General features: G+C 35.1%; 2 protein-coding genes across 5 annotated transcripts; both read left to right on the forward strand.

The window, feature by feature from the left end:
* The first annotated feature begins 814 nt into the window (after window positions 1-814).
* LOC141827797 (uncharacterized) lies at window positions 815-10,868 on the forward strand. 3 transcript variants are annotated; one of them, XM_074715125.1, is made up of 9 exons: window positions 815-876; window positions 3,144-3,699; window positions 3,931-4,030; window positions 6,016-6,084; window positions 6,794-6,887; window positions 8,324-8,400; window positions 9,198-9,259; window positions 9,367-9,484; window positions 10,490-10,868. In XM_074715125.1, exons 2-9 carry the CDS (start codon window positions 3,368-3,370, stop codon window positions 10,631-10,633), a joined length of 996 nt encoding a protein of 331 aa, XP_074571226.1. In that variant the 5' UTR covers window positions 815-876; window positions 3,144-3,367; the 3' UTR covers window positions 10,634-10,868. The 3 variants fall into 3 exon arrangements, with proteins under 3 accessions (XP_074571226.1, XP_074571223.1, XP_074571225.1); XM_074715122.1 differs by lacking the exon at window positions 815-876 and adding an exon at window positions 2,408-2,802; XM_074715124.1 differs by lacking the exon at window positions 815-876 and adding an exon at window positions 2,408-2,798.
* Window positions 10,869-12,845: 1,977 nt separating this feature from the next.
* On the forward strand, window positions 12,846-19,559 carry LOC141827318 (TSL-kinase interacting protein 1). 2 transcript variants are annotated; one of them, XM_074714539.1, is made up of 16 exons: window positions 12,855-12,969; window positions 13,075-13,191; window positions 14,868-15,048; window positions 15,162-15,244; window positions 15,330-15,377; window positions 15,713-15,822; window positions 16,256-16,340; window positions 16,430-16,691; window positions 16,823-16,987; window positions 17,102-17,205; window positions 17,558-17,796; window positions 17,886-17,989; window positions 18,080-18,243; window positions 18,342-18,740; window positions 18,829-18,954; window positions 19,055-19,559. In XM_074714539.1, exons 3-16 carry the CDS (start codon window positions 14,952-14,954, stop codon window positions 19,229-19,231), a joined length of 2,163 nt encoding a protein of 720 aa, XP_074570640.1. In that variant the 5' UTR covers window positions 12,855-12,969; window positions 13,075-13,191; window positions 14,868-14,951; the 3' UTR covers window positions 19,232-19,559. The 2 variants fall into 2 exon arrangements, with proteins under 2 accessions (XP_074570639.1, XP_074570640.1); XM_074714538.1 differs by lacking the exon at window positions 13,075-13,191 and having other exon boundaries at window positions 12,846-12,969.
* Window positions 19,560-20,302: the final 743 nt, after the last annotated feature.

Below are 20,302 nucleotides of genomic sequence, written 5' to 3' on the forward strand. Positions count from 1 at the left end.
GATCTCGATTCCAATCTGGTTCAAGCTTTAAAAGCAACTATGGTGTGAATTGCTTCCTTTTACTGTCACTTGGTTGAAATATCATCTGTTATTGCTAGTAAAATTGGCATTCTATAGGTTGTATTTTTTCACATGAATATGATCTGATTGCACTTGTGCCTTTTCTTTTCTGAACTTCTAACCATGCTCTCCTGCATTGCTCACATAGAATTTTCTCCTTCCTTTCTTCTCCTGTTCTTATCTTACATGTGTTAGTTATACAACAAACTGTACTATATTGGTGGGTGAGGGAGACATAAATGTTTTTTATCCTCTAACTGTTATATTGTTCTTCTTGGAAGTGTAACACAGGATGGTGTAAGCATTTAGTTTGAATTAGATTCAGCAACTTGCATATGATTTTTGCCATGCTGAGGCGACCACAATAAGAAAGGTTTCCTGCAAAATTGTCAACTGGACTTGGAGCTATTTATTTGTCCTCCGAAAAAAAGAAAGAAAGCATGAAAGAAAGAAGAGAGGTATTCTTCTTTTTCGCGATCGCTTTCCAATTTTCTGAACTGGTAGTTTGTGGCTTCTTTCTGGCTCTCCATTTTTGCTCACACTCCAGCAAATTTGACTACATTGTGGTGTTCACTTCTTGTACGTCATGATCAAGCAGTGGATTCACTTATGTTTTTTGCTCACTTTTGCGAGAATCTGCGGAGTCCTTTCTGGCGTTGAGTGCGCGCTGAATGCATCGAAAGGGAACTTTTAAAAGATCTTCAGAGTCCAGCCAAGGAATGTGGCCTTGGCTGCTTGTGGTGCAACATGGAAGATGAGTCTGCAATTGTGCTCCTACTGCTTGTGGCCACCCAACTCCACTTTGCTTCCTTTGCTGTAAGTTGTCTCTATCCCTTCCTTTTTCTCCTGCTTTGTCACTGTCCATTTCTTCTTCTACATGCTACTTTGTTTTTTTCTTCCTTCTTTTTATTTGATTGTCTTCAGTGTTGTGTACTTTTATTTATTTATTTTATTTGTGCTTTGCACTTTGCTCATATTGCTTGATGAGCTGATAAATTAGGTATATATATATATAGAGAAATGCCATCATGCCGCGCGATTTATCCCGCACGACCCGTGCGTGACATCTCCGACCCACCGCCGCTGTCGGCCGCCGCCTCGGGCGCGATCGACGTGTCGCTCGTCGACGCTTTGTCCGACGGTGGATTCCGATCGGATAGTAGTCGGAATCTGACGAATTTGCTCGAAAACGCGGCCGGCAGTGTCGGATGTCGGATTTCGATCAAATCGCGGTCGGAGACCGATCGAGGAAGGATCGGCGTGGCCGGTCTTCGGCCGCGATTTGATTGGAATTCGATCGCGATTTGGTCGGAATCCGACGTGCGCCACTGCCAGCATGTTTCTAGCCAAATTCGTCGGATTCCGACCACTATCTGATCGGAATCCGTCGTCGGACGGAGCGCTGGTGATCGGCGCATCGATTGTGTCCGAGGTGGCCGTCGGCGATAGCCGGCGGGGCAGCGGGGGCGGCGGCAGCGGTGGTGGATCAGGGCGTCACGCACGGATGTGTCGCACAGGATAACATTCTCATATTATATATATATATATATATATATACTCATTTTACTTAGTTTTAATTTGTATGCACTTTGTTGAAGTAATCTATAAAATTACAAGAAAATTTTTTATTTATCATCAATTTACTTAATTCAAGTTTATTCATAAAAATTATTTAAGCTTTTAATCTAGCTCAGTTTATTAACGGTGTTATTCGTATAATTTATATTAAAATTTTATTTATTCATATAATTTATACTATTTTTTTTATTTTTAATATATTGTGAATGTTAGATTTAGAAAAAAACATGAATTTTTTTATATATATCTTTTTAAAATAATTTCATATACCCCTATATTTCTTTTTAAAAATTAGTTTATAATATGGACGTACATTTTGGTTTAAAAATTATTAAAATATATATTAAAAGTAATTATAATTTTATGTGAACTAGGGTTATTCTGAAAATTCGATCTACGCAAGATCAAAAAATGCGAGGTGCTATCTGAAAATAGCTGCCGATTTCTTGGGGGAAAGGGAAAGATCTTGGGGTGCGGACTTGGATTGAGACCACAATGGCAATCCGCTGCTTCCCTTTGGGCTCAAACACGAGGTCGTGCCATCTATCTCCTCCATCGCCGGATCCACGTGTCGAGGTATCGCCGCCAACTCGCCGGGACGAATCTGCGATCCAACCGCCGACATCGCGCGGCAGTCCCCATCGACCGCGAGGATCCTTGCCGCGAAATGGCAGTCCCGTGATTAACCTCTGTCGCAGGGGTGATTGGGTCCCTCTGCGACAACTAAACAATGTCAAGGGAGGCGGAGTGGAACGGGAGGGCACTAACCCCTATTGCTTCCCAAAGTCTAATCTTTCGAGGAGGAAAGGGGAGGGCGATCGACGTCGGGAGAGCAGGCGAGTGGGAATTCCCCTTTTTGGTTGGCAGTGATTGATAAGAGAATCGAGGTCAAAGGGGCGAAGAGAAAAGGGTGGTGGCCGTGAGAGGAGGCGGTATCGGCATCTGATTCCATTACCGAGATTCATATCGGCGTTTTCAAGCTCTAGGAATCCATTTTTGTCGATCGTGGTGCTTGGAAAGGAAGCGCCTTTCCTCTGATTTCCCATTGTGGAAGGAAAAATTTAAGCACTGGCGGTGCGGTGAAGCATCAAAAGCTGGAATCTTGCTAAGCATCCGCTCTCCTGAACCCCCCTTCCCTTTGGAGGAGGAGGATGCCGAAGGCAGGTGATTCTTCAAGAGTTTCCTATTTTCCATGTTTTGTGTTTAGCTCTTAATCGCTTCCTTTTCTTTTGCTGCAATTTTCTCGACTTAAATGAGGCCTTTGCTGAATCGTTTGTAATTCGGGCATTTAGTCGTGGGGTTTGTCAAGGCTATGGTTTTATTCACGTAAAAAAAAATGAAAATACATTTTTTTTTCCTCCTCGACGTTCTCATGTGTTTTGATATAAGGAAGAACGTGACCTTTTGAGAATAGTCTTTGTATTTTTGCGCCGGTTGAGCTAAGTCTCTTGGTTCATAACTTCCTTGTTTGAAATTCACTGACTCTTTGCTCTGTTCTTCTGCAGGAAAGAACATTTATCCTTGTGTCTATGGGTCATTCCACTCTGATCAACCATAGTTGAGCTCCTCCAGTTGGAATTTTGTTCTACTTTAAGCTTGATTTCTCAGACTCTTCAAAAAACAATGAAGAGTAGTAATTTGAGATGTATTCAAGTTGTGTAACGTGGAGTATGTTATGATAAGATCATAAAGTGTGAAAGGTTGTTGCTTTGGAGTTCGGCTGGTAGAGATGGCAGCTGATTCTAACATGGGTTCCTACCAAGCAAACCTGCCTTCATCTTTTCATCATCCTCTCATGGTTTCTTTCCAGTCAGGTGCAATAAATAGCTTGAGTGGCATGGTTCCTGATGACATCTGCAGTTTGGGTGGAAACAACAGCATCGTTGGCCAGTTTGATTCTCTTGGTTCAGGCCTGATCAATCATATGGATGCAATGACTTCCATTCAGTACTCTGCAGGATCTGTTCTTCATGAACCAGTGCCAGGGTTTGAACATGTGTCAGGCTCGCCTGCATCTTGGTCACAAGAAGAAATTGAAACTTTGCACATAGGTCTTTTCAAGTATGTACTAATATAAGTACTATGTTGGTTTCTCAATGAAAAATTTTCTTCAACCTTTTCAGTCTTTATTTTGGGAGAGTGCATGCTGAATCGTCGTATGCCATCTCTCAAAATTTGCTCAATTGTTGTTTATCATAGATTTATCTTGTGCATTATGGCTATCATTGTGATATTGATTGCTTTTGCTGTTCATTTATATGTTTCAATATTAATTATGTTTGTGAAAGACAGATATTCTCATCTCATGGGAATACGAAAGTACACAAAGATATCTGCTATGTTGCCTAAGAAGACTATAAGAGATGTAGCATTGAGGTGCCAATGGATCACAGTAAGCTCCTTGTTTACTTTGATGACTTTTATGTAAAATTCTGGTTTGGCGTTTATGTTTCTACATGTGCTCATAACTTTAGCTACCTTGAATTCCTAAAAATGACCTTTTGCCTTTGCACTTCTCCCCAGTGATCTGATATAATTTTTCTTCGGTTTCCTGATTTTCTTTTTACAACCACATGGTATTATTTTTTTCTCTCTTCATTTCATATGCTCTTAACCAATTAATATCTTGGACAACATACAAGCAAATATTGCATTTTTTTCTATAACTTGCATCCTGCTTAAGGCTCCTGTACTAGTTGCTGCCTCTATTGGTTTTAATCTTTATTTTAAAATCAGAACTCAATTTTGATGTTTGTGCCTTATTTTCATTCAAGATTCAAATTGTCATTTCTTGCATGTTGAATTTAGCTTGTGGAGTAATATACTCTAATATATCTCTAGTTTCCATACTATGATGCACAAATGTGATCCAGCTGCCCAGCAACATGCTTGCTTGCTTAACCATTTTATCGTGCCACATGTGACATATATTTTAAGTAGCTCCACTTGTTCAATGAGAGGTTATATCTAATGTCAAAATCTTCTTTAATTTTTACTTATATTTCCACTGGACTTGACAACTCAGTCAATTGCATCTGCTGACAAATGTATCCATTTTTTTTTTTATGATTGAAAGAGTTTTACCTGTTTAATCATTTGTTTCAGTGGACTTGTCATGTTTCATTATTGCAATTGCACGATTATTCATCATCATATGACTAAAGTTGATTAGTCTTCAATATGTTTTTTTTAAAAACAAGATCCATGCTTGGCTTCCCCATAGTTAAGATACTACTGCTTGTTGTTGTTGTGAATCTTTCACGCAATTTTTAGATTTACTAGTTTGTCCTTTTCTCTAGTAAATATTGACATAAATCAACTTATGGATTATATTGGTCGTCCATTCAGTTAAAGTTTGCGTTGTCTGTCTATCTCTGATATAGGTTAGTTCAATCATCCTTTTCAGTGACAAAATTTATTTATGAGCAACAATAAGGGTTGTAATTTGAACTACTAATATTGTGTCCTAGTGCCCAAGTTAATTTGCTGTCCACATATATGGCGAAACAGAGATAATAGTGAACACAAGAAACATATGATTTGGTTCTTTTCTTTATGTTCATTAAAAATTTTCATTTTTGGTGCGTATATGCATCTAACTATTGCGTTGCCTTGTGGCCAATGGAGGTTTTTTATACTAGATTCTAGTGGCTTATAAAAAAGATGAACTAATATGTCTAGTTCTTTATTTATTAAAACTCATGCAGGAATATGGTTTTGGTAGGGGATAGGGTATGGAGACGTAATGGGATACATACCTTCATTCTTTTGATAATTTTGTATTGGGTAATTTCAAATTCCCATTAAAAAGATCAGTGATGCACCTTTTATTGATTTGTTTGTTTGTTCTGACATTGTGGACACCCACCGTACCCCATCAAAAATCCTGGATGCATAAGCTTCTATTTTATCAGACATGGAGTTGCATTATGAGTACCCTTTTCAAACTTTTGTTGTTCAATTCTAATACGAATTGCTTGCCACTTCTCCTAATAACCTGAAGTTGATAGGATGATCCAGTTTTTTTTTCTTTTAATTCAAGTCTTGCACCTTTGTCTAATGAGATTGATTGTCCTTCCATCTGATGGCTGGTCAAACAAAGGGGCATAACTTTGCTCATTTGGGTAGTAAATCAATAGATGCTTTTCAGAGAATGGTCAAAGCTAGTTCCAATTACTCATCTGCCTTAATAAGAGGGATAAAATGAAAGTCGAATGCACTTCCCACTAGCTTGAGTTTATAGATGAATCCTCAATGATGGTGGTATCAACTTAGATTCCATATGATAAAGAACAAGTTATTTTTATTGCTTAAAAATAACATGGCAGCTTTTGGCTTTCTTTTATATCTTCATTAACACATTGGTCTCCCTTGCAGCACAAGGAACCTGGAAAGAGGCAGAAGATGAAAGAATATTATGCAGCAAGAAAGACAAAAGATATGCTGGTAATTCTTCAATATGCTATTTTCATCTGATAATTATTTTCCAATGAGTTTTTTCTTTTTCTTTTCTGTTTGCATAAGGAACTTGTGTTAAATATTCAAGTTCTAAACCTTTTTTTTGAAATTACCTACAAAATTTCTCATCATCTTTTAATAAAAAGGCTTCATCCAATGCCCACCTAGGGATAGCAATGGATACTTGATTATCTGATATTCCCAAGTATCAGATTTGTTTAAGTTGGGTTAAAGTACTCGATTATGCTTAATAATTGGGTTCGGATTGCATTTAGGTTTATTTACAATTGCAGGTAGTCATACATACCTATATATTTTACCCATTCAAGTTAGGTCCCTATGGATACTCATGGTTTTTAGTACTTGTTCATCACCAAAGCAAGCATATAAATGGGTTTGGTAGTGGTATAAACTACTCAAAAATGTGGAGTATCTGATCAACTGCCATACTATGCTCACTTTGTTTATATGACAAAGATATGCAATGTGGTTATTCCTTTAGGTAAAATATCTTTATCATAAAAAGGAACAAACATTATGAGAGAATTATGGCAACTTAAGCCTTCCACTTTATCTCCTGACTTTGAAAGATAGTGTGATTAAGCTGATAAACGTGTTTGCTTGCCTAAGTGAGTTCCAGCTTGTTAGTTCCTTCAACAATATATGATTTTGATCAATTTTCTTTTTAACACTTTAGGATAAGATGGGCAGCCCTTCTTCAACAGCCAACATTTTCATGGCTCCTAAATTGCGTACCGGGAATCAGATCCAGGATGGTATAGCATCTGAAGGTTGGTTTTGGGGCACTGAGTCATATCCTGAAATTTTTGCACAACATACTAAGAGATGCAGTTTTTGACTCTTTCTTATTCAGTTTGAATTACTTGTGGATATGCTTGTCATGATAGTTTCCACCGTCTACTGGATGCACTTGTTTTTTTTTTAAGTTTGACACTATAGGATGCTTGTTTATGTGCCAATGACGCCATCATTATTTCATATTATTTTTTTGAATCTATAGTAATGTTCAATCATTCGAAGTTACACATACTACCCAATCTGCCACATCTAGATTGTGAGAATACATATTATAGTCCCTATATGGCAAGCATAGCTAGGCCAAATAAGGTTGGAAGAGGCTAGAACTTAGTACACCCTCAGATGATACACACAAACTCCTTGGACATCGTAAGTAAGGAACAAGTGAGACACATTAGCTTCACAACTATAAACAAAGAAAGGGGATAGGCACATGGGTGTGAGTTTGCTGAACTTTATCGGATGCAAGTCCAAGAAACACCTGTGCTCGCTGAAGTAATGACTCAGAAATATTCATTACTAAGGTTCCATATTTAACAAAAAAAAAGAGGAAAACTTGGTGGCACAACAGCATGAGCAATTAACAACAAAGGTTTCTTAATTTTCTGGCATACTGGTGGATTTAGATTATCCTGTTATGCCATCTTTAAATATTCTATGCCTCATTCCAGGCTTTCCACTAGTTATGCACTGGTGCTATGCTTGGTTCACAGAATGGAATTGATGGGGGATTGAATTGATAAGGAATGTAGTATGAATATATATTTCCTAGTTTGGTTCATGTAGTATAATAGATGGATCATTTTCATTTCTATGTTTGGTTGATAGCAATTTTATAAGTAATAGACGAGTAATAAGTCTCCACGTTGATAAAATATCCCTAAATAGACAATAGTTCGCCTAATGCATCCACGCGCTTGGCCAACTTGTTCAGTCTATCCAATTCGGCTTAGTTTGCTATGCTTACCTTACCTGCCTGATCCGTCTAGCCCGCCTATCCCACTTGGGTCTGTTTTGCACATTCAAAATATGGATTTCTTGGAAAATTGAATAGAGTAGAAATAGAAATTATTTGAAGAATTGAATACTGTAGGAATGGGCATTCCTTAATGAGAGTAAAGAATAGTTAAAGAAGGATAATAAGAGAATAACAAGTTTATGGAAATTTTTGTATCCTGAGTTCATTTTTAACCCTTTCTAATGAGAGTTTATATTTATTCCATGAGAATTTATAGGGAATGGATTAACTATTCCATTGAATCAAATGTGCAGTATCTATACCTTTTTTTATTAGTTTTCCTTGATCCCTTTGTAACTAGTGTTATTTGTTGTTTATTTTGTGTTAGTTTGCCAATGCTTTTCTGCTTCTGCATGTATTGTAATTATTTGTTTATTCCTTGTCTTACAGCTCCCTCTTTAGAGCATATTTTGGATGAAAATAATAAACTTATGGATGAAATTGCAAAAAATATTGACAGAGGCACGGTGTGTTTTCTTATCCTTTTGTTGCTTTTCTATGATTCTATTCTTTGAGTCACATTTTGTTTTCTTGATAAGATTTTGAATGTTTAAACTAATATTACAAGAAGCAAAACATGAGCTCCTTTCTTTTCTGTTATGAGAAAATTTAAAATTCCCTGCAGGTTAATCTTTGAGTTCCTTTAACTTGAAATTGATTTGTTCATTATTTTTCTACAAGTAACGCATCAATTATTAGTTGGTGGAATAATTAGTCCATTCCTGTAACTGAGAGTAACATGTAGCCCCGTGGCTTGTTTACTTGAATGATGGATTTAAAGGAATAAATTTTCTTATGAATTATTTTCTTTGCATACCCCCTCTTGTCTTCCATCTTACTCATCCGCCTAAGTAAACAACTGATTAAGGGCATTTTTCACCCATTGTAGCTTAATTAATCATTTAATTAAGACACTGAAATGATAGTGTTATAAAAAAGTGTAGATGGCATTTGAGATTTTATGTTTAGATCCCTTAGTAACTTGCTAAGTGGTTGTATAATCTACAAGTTTGTGATTATGCATGTTATATTTTAGAAGCTAGGTTTCTAATTGTCTAGATAACTAAGTAATCATGGAGGCCTAGACTGCAAAAGTTCAGATCTTTGCGATTCCTATTTGTTTATTATCTATTCTTTATTCTTCTTAAATTTGTAATGTGCAAACTCTTGATGGTTTCTGGTCCAATTTAAAGTAAATCTTAAGAGATTCTTGGTTACTGACATAATGCACGTTGCTGAGTTTTGTACATTCTTGAGATTGCAGTTAGAAGAGAACATTAATCTATTTCATTATGTGAAAAATAACATCTCAATCATTGAGAATAGGTAAGGTGCCTCTCTCTCTCTCTCTCCCTCTTTTGGCTTACTTCAATCACATGAGATTGTATGCAAGCAAAACAATAATTTGTAATGTGTCGCAACTCTGTGTGCAGAATAAGTGTAATGTCGACAACAATCAACAAATTTCCTGGATCTATGAGACAAATGCCTATCCTGAGGGTATCTGTAAACGATGAGCTTCTTGCCAGTCTTATCGATCACACTAACAATGTAAGATCCTATGCTGCTTTTTTATTTAGGGTTAATGCTAAATCTAGCATGGACCTTTATGGTTTTAACAAGTCCAGCATGAACTGTCATTTTCAACAAGTCCTTGTGTGTGCTTTTATTTGTGTAACAATTCTAGCCAATGCAAATTTCAATAATAAGTTTTTAGTTAATTATTTAAGCTATTAGTTTAGCGTGGCATCGAGATGCCACTTTGACCTGTGTTAGACCATCTGATAAACGTGTCGTAAACTAACAATTCATAGTTACTAACATTATTAAATAAATAAAATTCTATTGTTCTTTAATTTTTTTGAGAAAATAATATTTACAATTATAATATCAACATATGACATGATATGATGCTTCATCAAAACAATGTTATACAATGTTTAAGTCAAAAGGAGATTAGATTTGTTACAAATACAGAAAGTATTGCATAAATTTGTTTAAAATAGAACCTCGTGTATGTTAGATCCACCAAAACCACAATCCTTTAAAATACACTGCAAGAAATGTGTTTACCTGGCCTTGTTATAAGCCAATGACTATTCGATGAGTCTGAGTTTCATGTACAAATTAGTTAGAACTTGAGATTTGAGTATGATACTTGATCCAACTTGATTTGATAATTCTAGCTTTTGCTGAAGTATAAATGAAAGCACCATAATTCTGCTTTAGTAGTGTTTGGATGCTTGATGGATTTCCATCAATTTTACAAAACTAATCCAAAGCCAGTGAGTAAAGTTCAATAAACTCTTCAGATATTAGTTTACTTCTTTGTTTTGTGTCCTGATCAAAGCACATTCTATTCAGTTACCATAATTATGAATGATAGCATCACATCACTTGTTTCGAGTGTCTTCCTAGCACTCCATTCTGACATTCAACTCTGGACTCATTTCATTTTGTTAATTCAATTATCATGGTTTACCGATCTACCATTGGCGCTATGCAGTATCATACAAGGAAAACACTGAATCAGTGACTAACACATTTTAATTTCAGAACGTCGCAGGCGCTCCTCCGCCAATGAACAACTATCAGTTGGACACAACTTGCATCAGATCTAACATAAGAGGATTCAGAGAACACACAAGCTCTCAGAAAACGCCACTGGTTCTATCAGCTTCCTGCATTCGTCGTGTGTAACGACGCCGAACCATGGAAGCGGAGTTTGGCAACGAAGTCTCTTTGAAGCTAAATTGCGACCTGACTAACTCCTTTTTTCCAGTCTAAATTTTGTATGTATTTTCTGGATAGATTTTGTTAGAAAATGTGGAGTGAGAAAAAGGCCATCTTGTGTTTATTTGTGTTTGTTTGTTCATCTGAAAAGTTAAGAACAGAACTCATGCACCTTAAAGCTCATCTTGTGTTTATAACTACTCACCACTACATGTTTTTTACAGACCCATTTTTCTAGTTTTATTTTAGATTTATTGTTGCAATCTAATTTAGATTTATAGCTGCACTTACAAGATTTATCATTTGGTGAGTCACTCTTAGCACAACATAGGACCATACATGATTAGGGGTTCAATAATATGAAAATATTGACCTTTGAGTCTGAATTCAAAAAAATATGTGCGACATTTAAATTTGATATAAAGTTTGAAAATATAAATAATTTTGATTAGTTCAAGCTGTTTGAAATGGCTCAAAAAATTTGAATATTTGAATTTTTTAAGTATATTCAAATTAAAGTTGAGGACAACATGATAAAACTATTATAAAATTTGAATTCGATGATTTATGAATAATTAAATACAGTATTATAGGTTTGATATGTTCGACTTGGACTCCAATTTAATAATTTTAAACATGAATTAAATATTTTTTTGAGTTAGTTTGAAAAGTTTAAGAGACGGGTAGTATGTTTATTTAAACAATAAAAGCTAAAGACTTGTAGGACTGTAAAATGAATAAATATTAATGAGTAAGTTTGGTAGTTTGGTAAGTTAATATTAGATATCCAATTTATATTGATTAATTTTGGGATGATGGATTTTATAGAAATTTTTTATCTATCATTAAGATAAATTGAAAAGCGTTTGTGATGACTCATCAAGATAATCCATTTTTTCTGACCTACTATTCACTGAAGGGATATCACCTTTATATTGTGCCGTAGTTATTGATGCATTATTATTTCATGGGCAAAAATTTATTTAGATTTATTTAATATACACAAAATCAATTGAATAAGGTTGAATAACTCATTCAACTAAATGAATAAGATTGAATAACTCATTTAACTAAATGAAAAAATTTAAATGGTTGAACTTCTTAATATTTAAAAATAAAGATTATAAATTATTCATGAATATCGTTCATCAAATGTTCATAAATATAGTTTGTGAATTATGTTTATTAATAAAACTCTTGTCCAACTTGTAAATGAGGAAAAATTCAAAATGAACAAACAAGTTTATAATATCAACCTTAATAATTAATTAAATAAATTTAAAAATATAAAAATTTTAAATAAATAAATAAATTTGAATTGAGAGTTCGATAATATTTAAATAAATCAAGTTCAAGCCAAACTTAAATCAAAGCTTTTTTTATAAATAAAGTCAAACTTGAACAACTAACTTAATTAATTTTAATCTCGATTTAATTTAACTCAGTTAGCTTATCAAATAAATTAGAACAATATAAAATTTAATTTGATTTCGCTCATTTACTACCCTCATGACTCGATCAAATACCCCGTAAACTTTTAAAATAATTACTAATTTAAAGATTTATTTTGGTCGACTTAAATTTAAAATTAAGATTTGACTTTGTGAAAATTCAAAAATTCATAAAATTTTTTAAAGTGTTAAGTTCTGATCAGATTTTGTCCACCAAGTAAATCGGAAAGTGCTCATGATTGTTTGTCCGAAACCGTCAATGTCCTAAATTTCTCAGTTATTAGAAAAAAATATTTATGATGAGTCATACTTAAGAATCTAAACGTCATCAATATCCTAGATTTTTTTTTTTTACACTCAGAGCATAATTGAGTTGGTTACGATGGAGCATAATTGTTGAAGTGGACAAGGGTCGAATCTCGATGAAGTCGAGACAATTCCCTCCTCTGTCATGACCAATTACAACTTCTTGATTTACTTCTTATAGATGGTCGAGACTGACCGTGTGAAGTCGCTGGGATGACAGATTTCATCTTTTTCTGAAGATAATCGAATAATTTTATAATGTTAAGGTTGAAGCTCGAGTCGATATAGGCACGGATCAATCGGGCTCGAGCTCGAGCTCGAGCTCAGGCTCATGGATGCATAGCAAAAATGGCCTAAGCCTAAACACCACCAATTTGAGTTGAGTTCGATTCTTTCTCTGACCGACTCTTTTCTCTCTCCTTCCCGTCTACTGCCGTGCAATTTAGCCCTAGAACACCTCCCTTTACCTTCCCCGTATCCTTACCGTCTTCCTCGGTCCTCCCGATCGCTGCCTCCGTCTGCGCGCACCCACTCCGCCGCTCTCCGGTACGCCCCACCGAGCCTCTACTTCTTTTTTGTTTTCCATTGTTTTTCGTTCAAGATTCGCGATTGATTCTGCCTTTTTGCGGATGAACAATTATATCTCTATAGATTACTTTACCAATCCTCGATGGCTGCTTTCACATAATCGAATCAATCTTTTCTCGAACTTCCAAGGCTATAGGAGTATTGGCGGGTTCAGTTATATTGCGCAGATGATCTCATTTGGTAATATGATCCCGCAAGGAGTCTTTTTTTTCTTTCTTTAATGCTAACAGTATAGCAAGGACTTAGTTTTGCGTTCGAATTATATTTCGACTGTGCTGTTCCCGAGAGGAAAACAATTGTATTCCCAATCTCTCTTTCCCCTCCACTCACGTCGTTCTATTGTAAAAATCTAGCGTCTGACAGTAAGATTGCTTCCTTTGGTGGTTGAAGTACTGCAACCTATTAGATCGTTTGTTTGAAATACAATGTGACACCTTCCAATGTATGCATACCAAAACAATTCAACGTAGATATGTGTTCCTTTTGCATGAACAAACAATGGGATTTTGTGGGTTAAGGAACTAGAATAATCTATAGATCTCATAATAAATTGGCTTGTTGATTGAAACGAAAGTAAATTTTGCTGTGTTAATATATTTTACTGATCAGCTAGTTACTTTTCTATCTCTTCCCAATCTAACATCATAATGATGATGCATTGGTCAGTTCTTTTCAACTTGGATAGTCCTCATTCTTGTATGATGATACATAGGCCAGAATATTGTCTGTGAGAGAATATACCATTTAATTTGTATTCCTATTGAAACTTTCTTCTTCTTCTATTGGCCTATTTAATTTGTTTTTGTTATTCTGTTTCTGCACAAGTTGATATTAATATTCCTTTGCGTTTTTATGTTATATCTGTAAGTTTATCATACATAGAAGTAATTTATAATGTAATAAAAAATGACTTAATTGATTTAAGTATTACTAACGATATAAACTTGCATATAGTTCAATGAAGAGATAAGATTCATGTAGTTAATCCTAAATAGTTGTGATAAACATGACTTGACAATGATGATTGTATATTTGTTAGTTAATCATACCAAATAGTAGTTATCCAATTAAAAATTCACATTGTACTTTGATTTGTTAGAAAAAGGCTGACATAGGTAATTATACTTTTATTCTTATTAACATTGAGTTTGTATATCTTTTTTATTTATATCGAACTTTTAAGTTCATCCTATAGTCATGTTCACATTTACTGATCAATTCTAATATTGGTTCCATGTTATGGTTTCTTGATCAATTTGAATGTACACTTTCTGATGTCGGCTGGAGGAGTAAGAATAAGCAAGTGAAACAACAAATAATCTAACAAAACTTGTGCTCATGCTACCCAAGTACCCATACCACTAATAAAAATTTGCAAGTAACAAACAATCTCAATTTTCAAGTACCAATAACTAGTATGCTTTGATAACTAGTAGCAAATAATCTAACAAAACTTGTGCTCATGCTTCTATGTTTGCATGGAAAATATTCCTGATTATGACTCTTTTCTATGTTTGCATGAAGTAGTTTTGACACACTACCTTAGTTGTTGTTTGGGTTGTCATGCCACACCTTAAGATCGGGTAGATTGGATAGTCGAGCAATCAAAAGGTTTGGTGTTGGAAGGTCAGAAAGGAATCCAGATCAATACCTCCCTTGTCAATTTCATTTTTCTTCAATGTTACAATTTTTTTTAGTCAAGATCAACAAAACTACAAGAATATGTACTTACTAGTATTTTAGTGTCTATCACTATTTAATTACCCTTTTCCCTCTTGTATTATAGTGTTGATTGTTATTTTTTTTCTGTTTTGTTAACATGTTTACTTAGATTTATAGTGCACCTGCTTTCTTAGGAGTTTAGATCCATGGATGTGGATGAAGCTGATTGAGGATTTGAGAACTTCAGAGAGTTTCTTGTTTTACCAAACATCCTGGTTATGGAACATCAAACTCTCCCAGTAGAAAATTTGTTGATAAAGGATGCAAAAAATACCTTTCTTTCATCCTCAATTTCTACTGGATCTCAGAATCCTGGTATAATTTTATTTTTTGTACATCAATCCTTTTGTTTTGTAGATTGTGTTTCAACATTAGCTGACTTTTTGAAATGTCAATATTATAATTCATATTTGGATGGCTATGTTTAGTTAAAAAACCTACACGACAATGGGATGCATGGACCCGGCAAGAGGAGGAGAATTTTTTTAATGCACTACGACAAGTTGGCAAGGTTTTACCTTTTTCTACTTGCTTTTTTTATACACAGTCTACTTCTCTAATTTTTGCTAACTTGATATCTTGTTTCTCACAAATAGAACTTTGAGAAGATCACCTGCCGTGTTCAGAGTAAAAACAAAGACCAAGTATGTACCTTTACATGAGAAGTTATATATTATCAAAATTTTCTTTCAATATATTATCATATTTTTCTTCCAAGTAGCTTCAGGCATGGCATTGTAAATTTAATTAATTTCATATTACTGGTAATATATTAAAAAAATGTGAGGTTCTTGTTTTTTTTTAAAAATTATATGTGATGGATATATTTCCTTTCTGCATCATACCTTGCTGCTAATCATTTAAGTTGATAGTTGCCTCTGATTGTATTCATGGGGAAAATGCAAAATGCTTGATTTATATTGTTTAGTTTGTTATACTTTTTCAGTTTTCTAACATGATTTTATTGTCTGATATAAAGGTTAGGCATTATTATTATCGGCTTGTGAGACGAATGAACAAGCTTCTAGGGCCTGGGTTCTCTTTTGATGCTAAAAATTCAAAGGATACTAATGCTGCAATGCTCCGATGGTAACTGTTCATTATGTTTCTATTGATCTACTGTATCAACATTGACTGCACTAGTTGTTCTGTTATTGCCTATGATGAATATTGAATGAAAATCTCTATTCTCTTTGCCATAACCATGCTTCATACATTAACATCCTTGTCATTATATGAACATGACTGTATAGGTTATTAGAGTAACATATGGGCTAGTTCTTGTGATACATCAAATTGGTAGTGCATCGTTTACATGCGCCTTAAGGAAATATATGTAAACCAGGCTAGTTTAGTTTAAATTTGATGGTGGCACTTTGGGATATAAGCTAAATGCTTCTTGTTAATTTAACTGAAGCTTTAATCTTGTTAAGATAGATGTCTGAATAGAGGTTCACTTCTCAAATGGCCTAGCTAGTTATATGTTGCAAAAAATATTGACATTGGTTGTTTTATATCGTAGGTGGTCTTTACTAGAAAAACACAGCTGCACTGCCTCAAAACTGCATTTGAAACCTCGGAGGTTTAAGATATTTATTGAAGCTTTGGTCAGTGCAATTTTCCAAGCCTTTTATGCTTCAACTTTCTCCTTTCTGGTCAGCTATCGGAAATTTAAATTGGATGAGTTGTTATGTAGGAAAATCAACTTCTAAAGGACAGAAACAAGACTAGAAGAAAAAGACTTCCTGAAGATGTTTATTCTCATACCTCTTCAAACATGATTCTCACTAAGGGACCAGGGAATGACATTTATCCAGTCAAATTACTAACTGTTGAAGCTGCGAACACTAACAAATCAACAGCTTCTAAGGCTGCCTTCCAGAAGACTGAGATGTATTCAAACATGAACTGCAAACGGGACTTATCTATGAAACCACAGAGGCAAAAAAGGAGGCCAGGTGAACTATTCTTGATCCTGTTTGATATTACATATAAAACTCCTCTCCTAATGCCACAGGACCAGTTTGTGTTGACATGTTTATATGCCCTCAAATTGGAGTTGCAAATTAAATATCTTTTTGTATATAAGGTGTTGTTTCCTCTGCTGAATATAAAAGATGGGAAAAGGCTGCGATGGCAGGCGTTTCTTTGGTTGCTGATGCCGCTGAACAATTGGAGCGAGCAACCAATAAAATAAAATTTTCTTTTAATGGAGAAACCAGTGATGCAATATCCAATAAGATTATGGATGGTGGTAAGGCCATCGATTGACTGATCCTTTATTTAAGAAGTTTGCGATGCTTCTTAATTTGTAATCCATATAAGTGAAACATCTACAACTTGAAATGACGTCCATTGATTCGTACAGGAATTTTCCCTGACCAGATGACCAAAGCAACCACTGAACCTTCTTTCAAGTTGAAGTTACAGTTGTTTCCTGTTGATGATCATACTCGAAGTGTTCTTGAAAAGGTACATTCAAGTCCATGCTGGCTTTAAGATTCAATAATATCCTGTTCCATCTTTGCAACACTTGTGAGTGAAGCATTTATTTGTCATATGTGTCCATAGAGAGGGTGTTGAGAGGGAGATAGGGGATGGGAGTGGGAAGAAGATATAATGGACTATGGAGTTTGGGGAATAATGGTCAAGTTTAGCAGATGTTGGCCAACTGGTTCAAACACTAAACCACTCAGGTCAACCTTGGTCTAATCAGGCTTAAGAATGAGAAGTCTTGCTTTGACTTCATGCTTGTTTCTTCTGATGTTAGTTTATTGAGCCTGAAATAATTAATGATAATGATAATGTGTTCATTGGCATGTAGGATGGACACAATCCACATTTAGAGCTCACTTTAAGTGCTAGGAAAAGGATATCATCAGTCATGGAACATCTCAACCGCAAGTGGGGTGACTCTAGCATATCATCTGGAGAGCTCGTACTTCTTCCCTACTCTGTTAAGCAGGAGTTAGCAAGTTCCAAAAGGTGGACTGTAAAAGACACTGCAATCAGTACTTCAGATGTGTATGCTATGGTTGGCAGTCCTGCTGTTTTTCGTCTAAGGTATCAGAAAAACCAACAAACTCTCAGTCAAAACTTGAATAACTGACACTGGTCACTCAATATCTTTCTGACTAATATCTTGTGTCAAGGTATGGCTGGTTCACCACTTTAGAACATGGGTCAAATGGTATCCAATCATCTCACACAGCTTCATCTTCTGAAAATTGTGACCTCTTAGAAGATGCTCAACATGGTATTATCCTTAAACATTTAACTTGAGAATACAGACCTTGTTTGATGCTCAGCAAGTCACTCATGGCTAAAACTACCTCTGCGATGACAGAAAATCAAGAAGGTTTAATGGAAGATGTTGCAACCCCAATTACTGATGTTCCAGAACAGGATTGCACTGACTGTGAGGATAGATTTTCTGAGCCTGCTGCTGATGCAGGACCATCTTCTATTAGAATAGCAAAAGATGAACGTAAACGGAAAAAGAAGGACACGGTACTACTGCTTCCCATGTTCTAAGTTGCTAGCCCTTTTTGAGCCAGTTTGTTCCAGTTTTAATGCAAATATAAGGCGTTCATTTGTCTGTATTTCAGGTCAATGTTGAACTAAACTATGTCTCTCTGTCTGCTGGAGAATGGGCTGATAGTCTAACCAATATAAGTGTTGGAGATCTATTTAATGAAGCATCTAAGGCTGCTAATTCAGAACGAATAAATTCCGCTGATGAACCAACTGGCCCTTTGCTTCATCTGGCCTCTTTTAGTTGTGACTCATTTGATGCAGCCATTGCTGCCCACATATCTGGCCATCAGTTATCTCCCATTTTGAATAAGGCATCACAACCATCGATCTGGGATGCCGAAGATACCCGTGATCAATTTTCTTTTCAAATGGTTCCAGATGAGAGATTGAATCTTGCCTCTAGCTCTTCCACTGAGGCTGGCGAACAGGATTCTTCTAAATCTCTACCAGGAATTCCAAATTTTCTGAAGGTTTGATGATTGCTGCTCTTTATTTTCCTAAACACGAAGTGTTTGCTCTTCAGATATTGACAGAGTTGTAATGCTCCTTTGTTGGTAGGATTTTGATGGACAGGGCTTTCGAGATGAACCTCTTTTCAAGTCAGAGGTTGAATCTTGTCAAGCTCAGTCATCCGATGACAGAGGTTATCATGACAAGGATACTAGTTTTGCAGATATTTACTGGGTATTTTTTTTTCTTTCGTCAGCATTTACTCATGGATGGTTTCTAAACATATCCTATACACAAGTAATCTGATGTGCTTTCTACTCGTTAATTTGTATAGGCCGACTCTTTAGGGCCACTGGACTTGGACATGCCTTCCTCTAAGTTTCAGGGCCAAGAACTAATATTTAGCGACAGCCTTAGTCTCAGTCGCTTGATAGCCAACAGCCTCGATGAATTCCAGAACTTCTCACTTTTTTGTGTGGACGATAAAGACTCCGGGTCGCGCAGAGCCTGAGAATGAAAGATTGTTCGGTTTAGTTGCGATGCAAAGTTGTATACTCGAACCACTGGCCATAGATAACAAGAGGATGGGCTTGAAGGCTGGAACTAGTTGGATTGTTTGCATAGCTGATAGAACCTGTAAAGGCAAAATTATGTAGTTTTTCCCCCTGTACATAATATGTTGTGGATATTATGTCGAGAAAGGTTCGACTAGAACTGAATAGTTGTTGTTCATCACCCACTAAATATATTGCCATGGGCAGCAGTGGCCTGAGACCTGCTAACTTGGAAAATTTGGATGGCTAATAATGTCATACCTACACTTGCTTCCTAATCTTTAATATCAGGGCTACTGCACTAAATACCCTTAATGTCTCATTAGTAAAATTTGGTGTTAATACATTATTCAAATGTTTTTAGAGTCATTCAAAAACTTCCATGTGGTGTTCTCTCTGTTTGTTTTCTTCAGATCCTTGTCAATAGATTGTCTTGCATAACTTTTTCATGTTTGAATTCTATTGCTTGTATTGGAAGATAGATTTTGGTTTTTAGATTAACTAAAGGAGATTACATTCAAGAGTCTTGGAGTTGAATCACCAATAATAAAAAATATAAAAGAATTCTATAACTAATCGATCCATCTTACCATACTAGAATTTTTTTTCCTTAAAATTAGGGATTGTAAATGAGTTATTCGAGTTAATTTTGTATTGTTCAAATTTATTTAATAAAGTAATCGAGTCAGTTCAAGTTGAATGGATTAAATTGTTAAAATGGTTATTTAAGTTTGATTTGATTGTTTTTAAGATTTTTGAATTTGATTGGTTGAGATGTTATAATTGTTTAAAATTTTTACTTATTTAATTGGTTAGTGAATTTATTTGTTCATTTTGAAATTTTTTTTATTTATTTAACATATTAATAAAAATTTTATTGACGAATATAATTTATAAAATTTATAAATTATTTATGATGAATAGTTTACAATCTTTATTCATAAACATCAATCATTAAATTTGATGAATTATTTAAATTTATTTATTTAATTAATTTTATGTATATTAAATAAATATAAATAATTTTT

The sequence above is a fragment of the Curcuma longa genome, chromosome 4, assembly GCF_044706935.1.
Source record: "Curcuma longa cultivar G26 ecotype Majalengka, Jawa Barat chromosome 4, ITB_CL_G26_1.1, whole genome shotgun sequence".
NCBI classification, from domain to species: Eukaryota; Viridiplantae; Streptophyta; class Magnoliopsida; order Zingiberales; family Zingiberaceae; genus Curcuma; species Curcuma longa.

Excerpts from the sequence above, each read along its gene's own strand:
- LOC141827797 (XM_074715125.1), top strand. The coding sequence starts at position 3,368 with ATGGCAGCTGATTCTAACATGGGTTCCTACCAAGCAAACCTGCCTTCA. Across the intron at positions 6,888-8,323 it reads GGATGGTATAGCATCTGAAG|CTCCCTCTTTAGAGCATATT; the intron begins GTTGGTTTTGGG and ends CTTGTCTTACAG. Across the intron at positions 8,401-9,197 it reads AAAATATTGACAGAGGCACG|TTAGAAGAGAACATTAATCT; the intron begins GTGTGTTTTCTT and ends TTGAGATTGCAG.
- LOC141827318 (XM_074714538.1), top strand. The coding sequence starts at position 14,952 with ATGGAACATCAAACTCTCCCAGTAGAAAATTTGTTGATAAAGGATGCA. Across the intron at positions 15,245-15,329 it reads CACTACGACAAGTTGGCAAG|AACTTTGAGAAGATCACCTG; the intron begins GTTTTACCTTTT and ends TCTCACAAATAG. Across the intron at positions 16,988-17,101 it reads CAATAAGATTATGGATGGTG|GAATTTTCCCTGACCAGATG; the intron begins GTAAGGCCATCG and ends TGATTCGTACAG.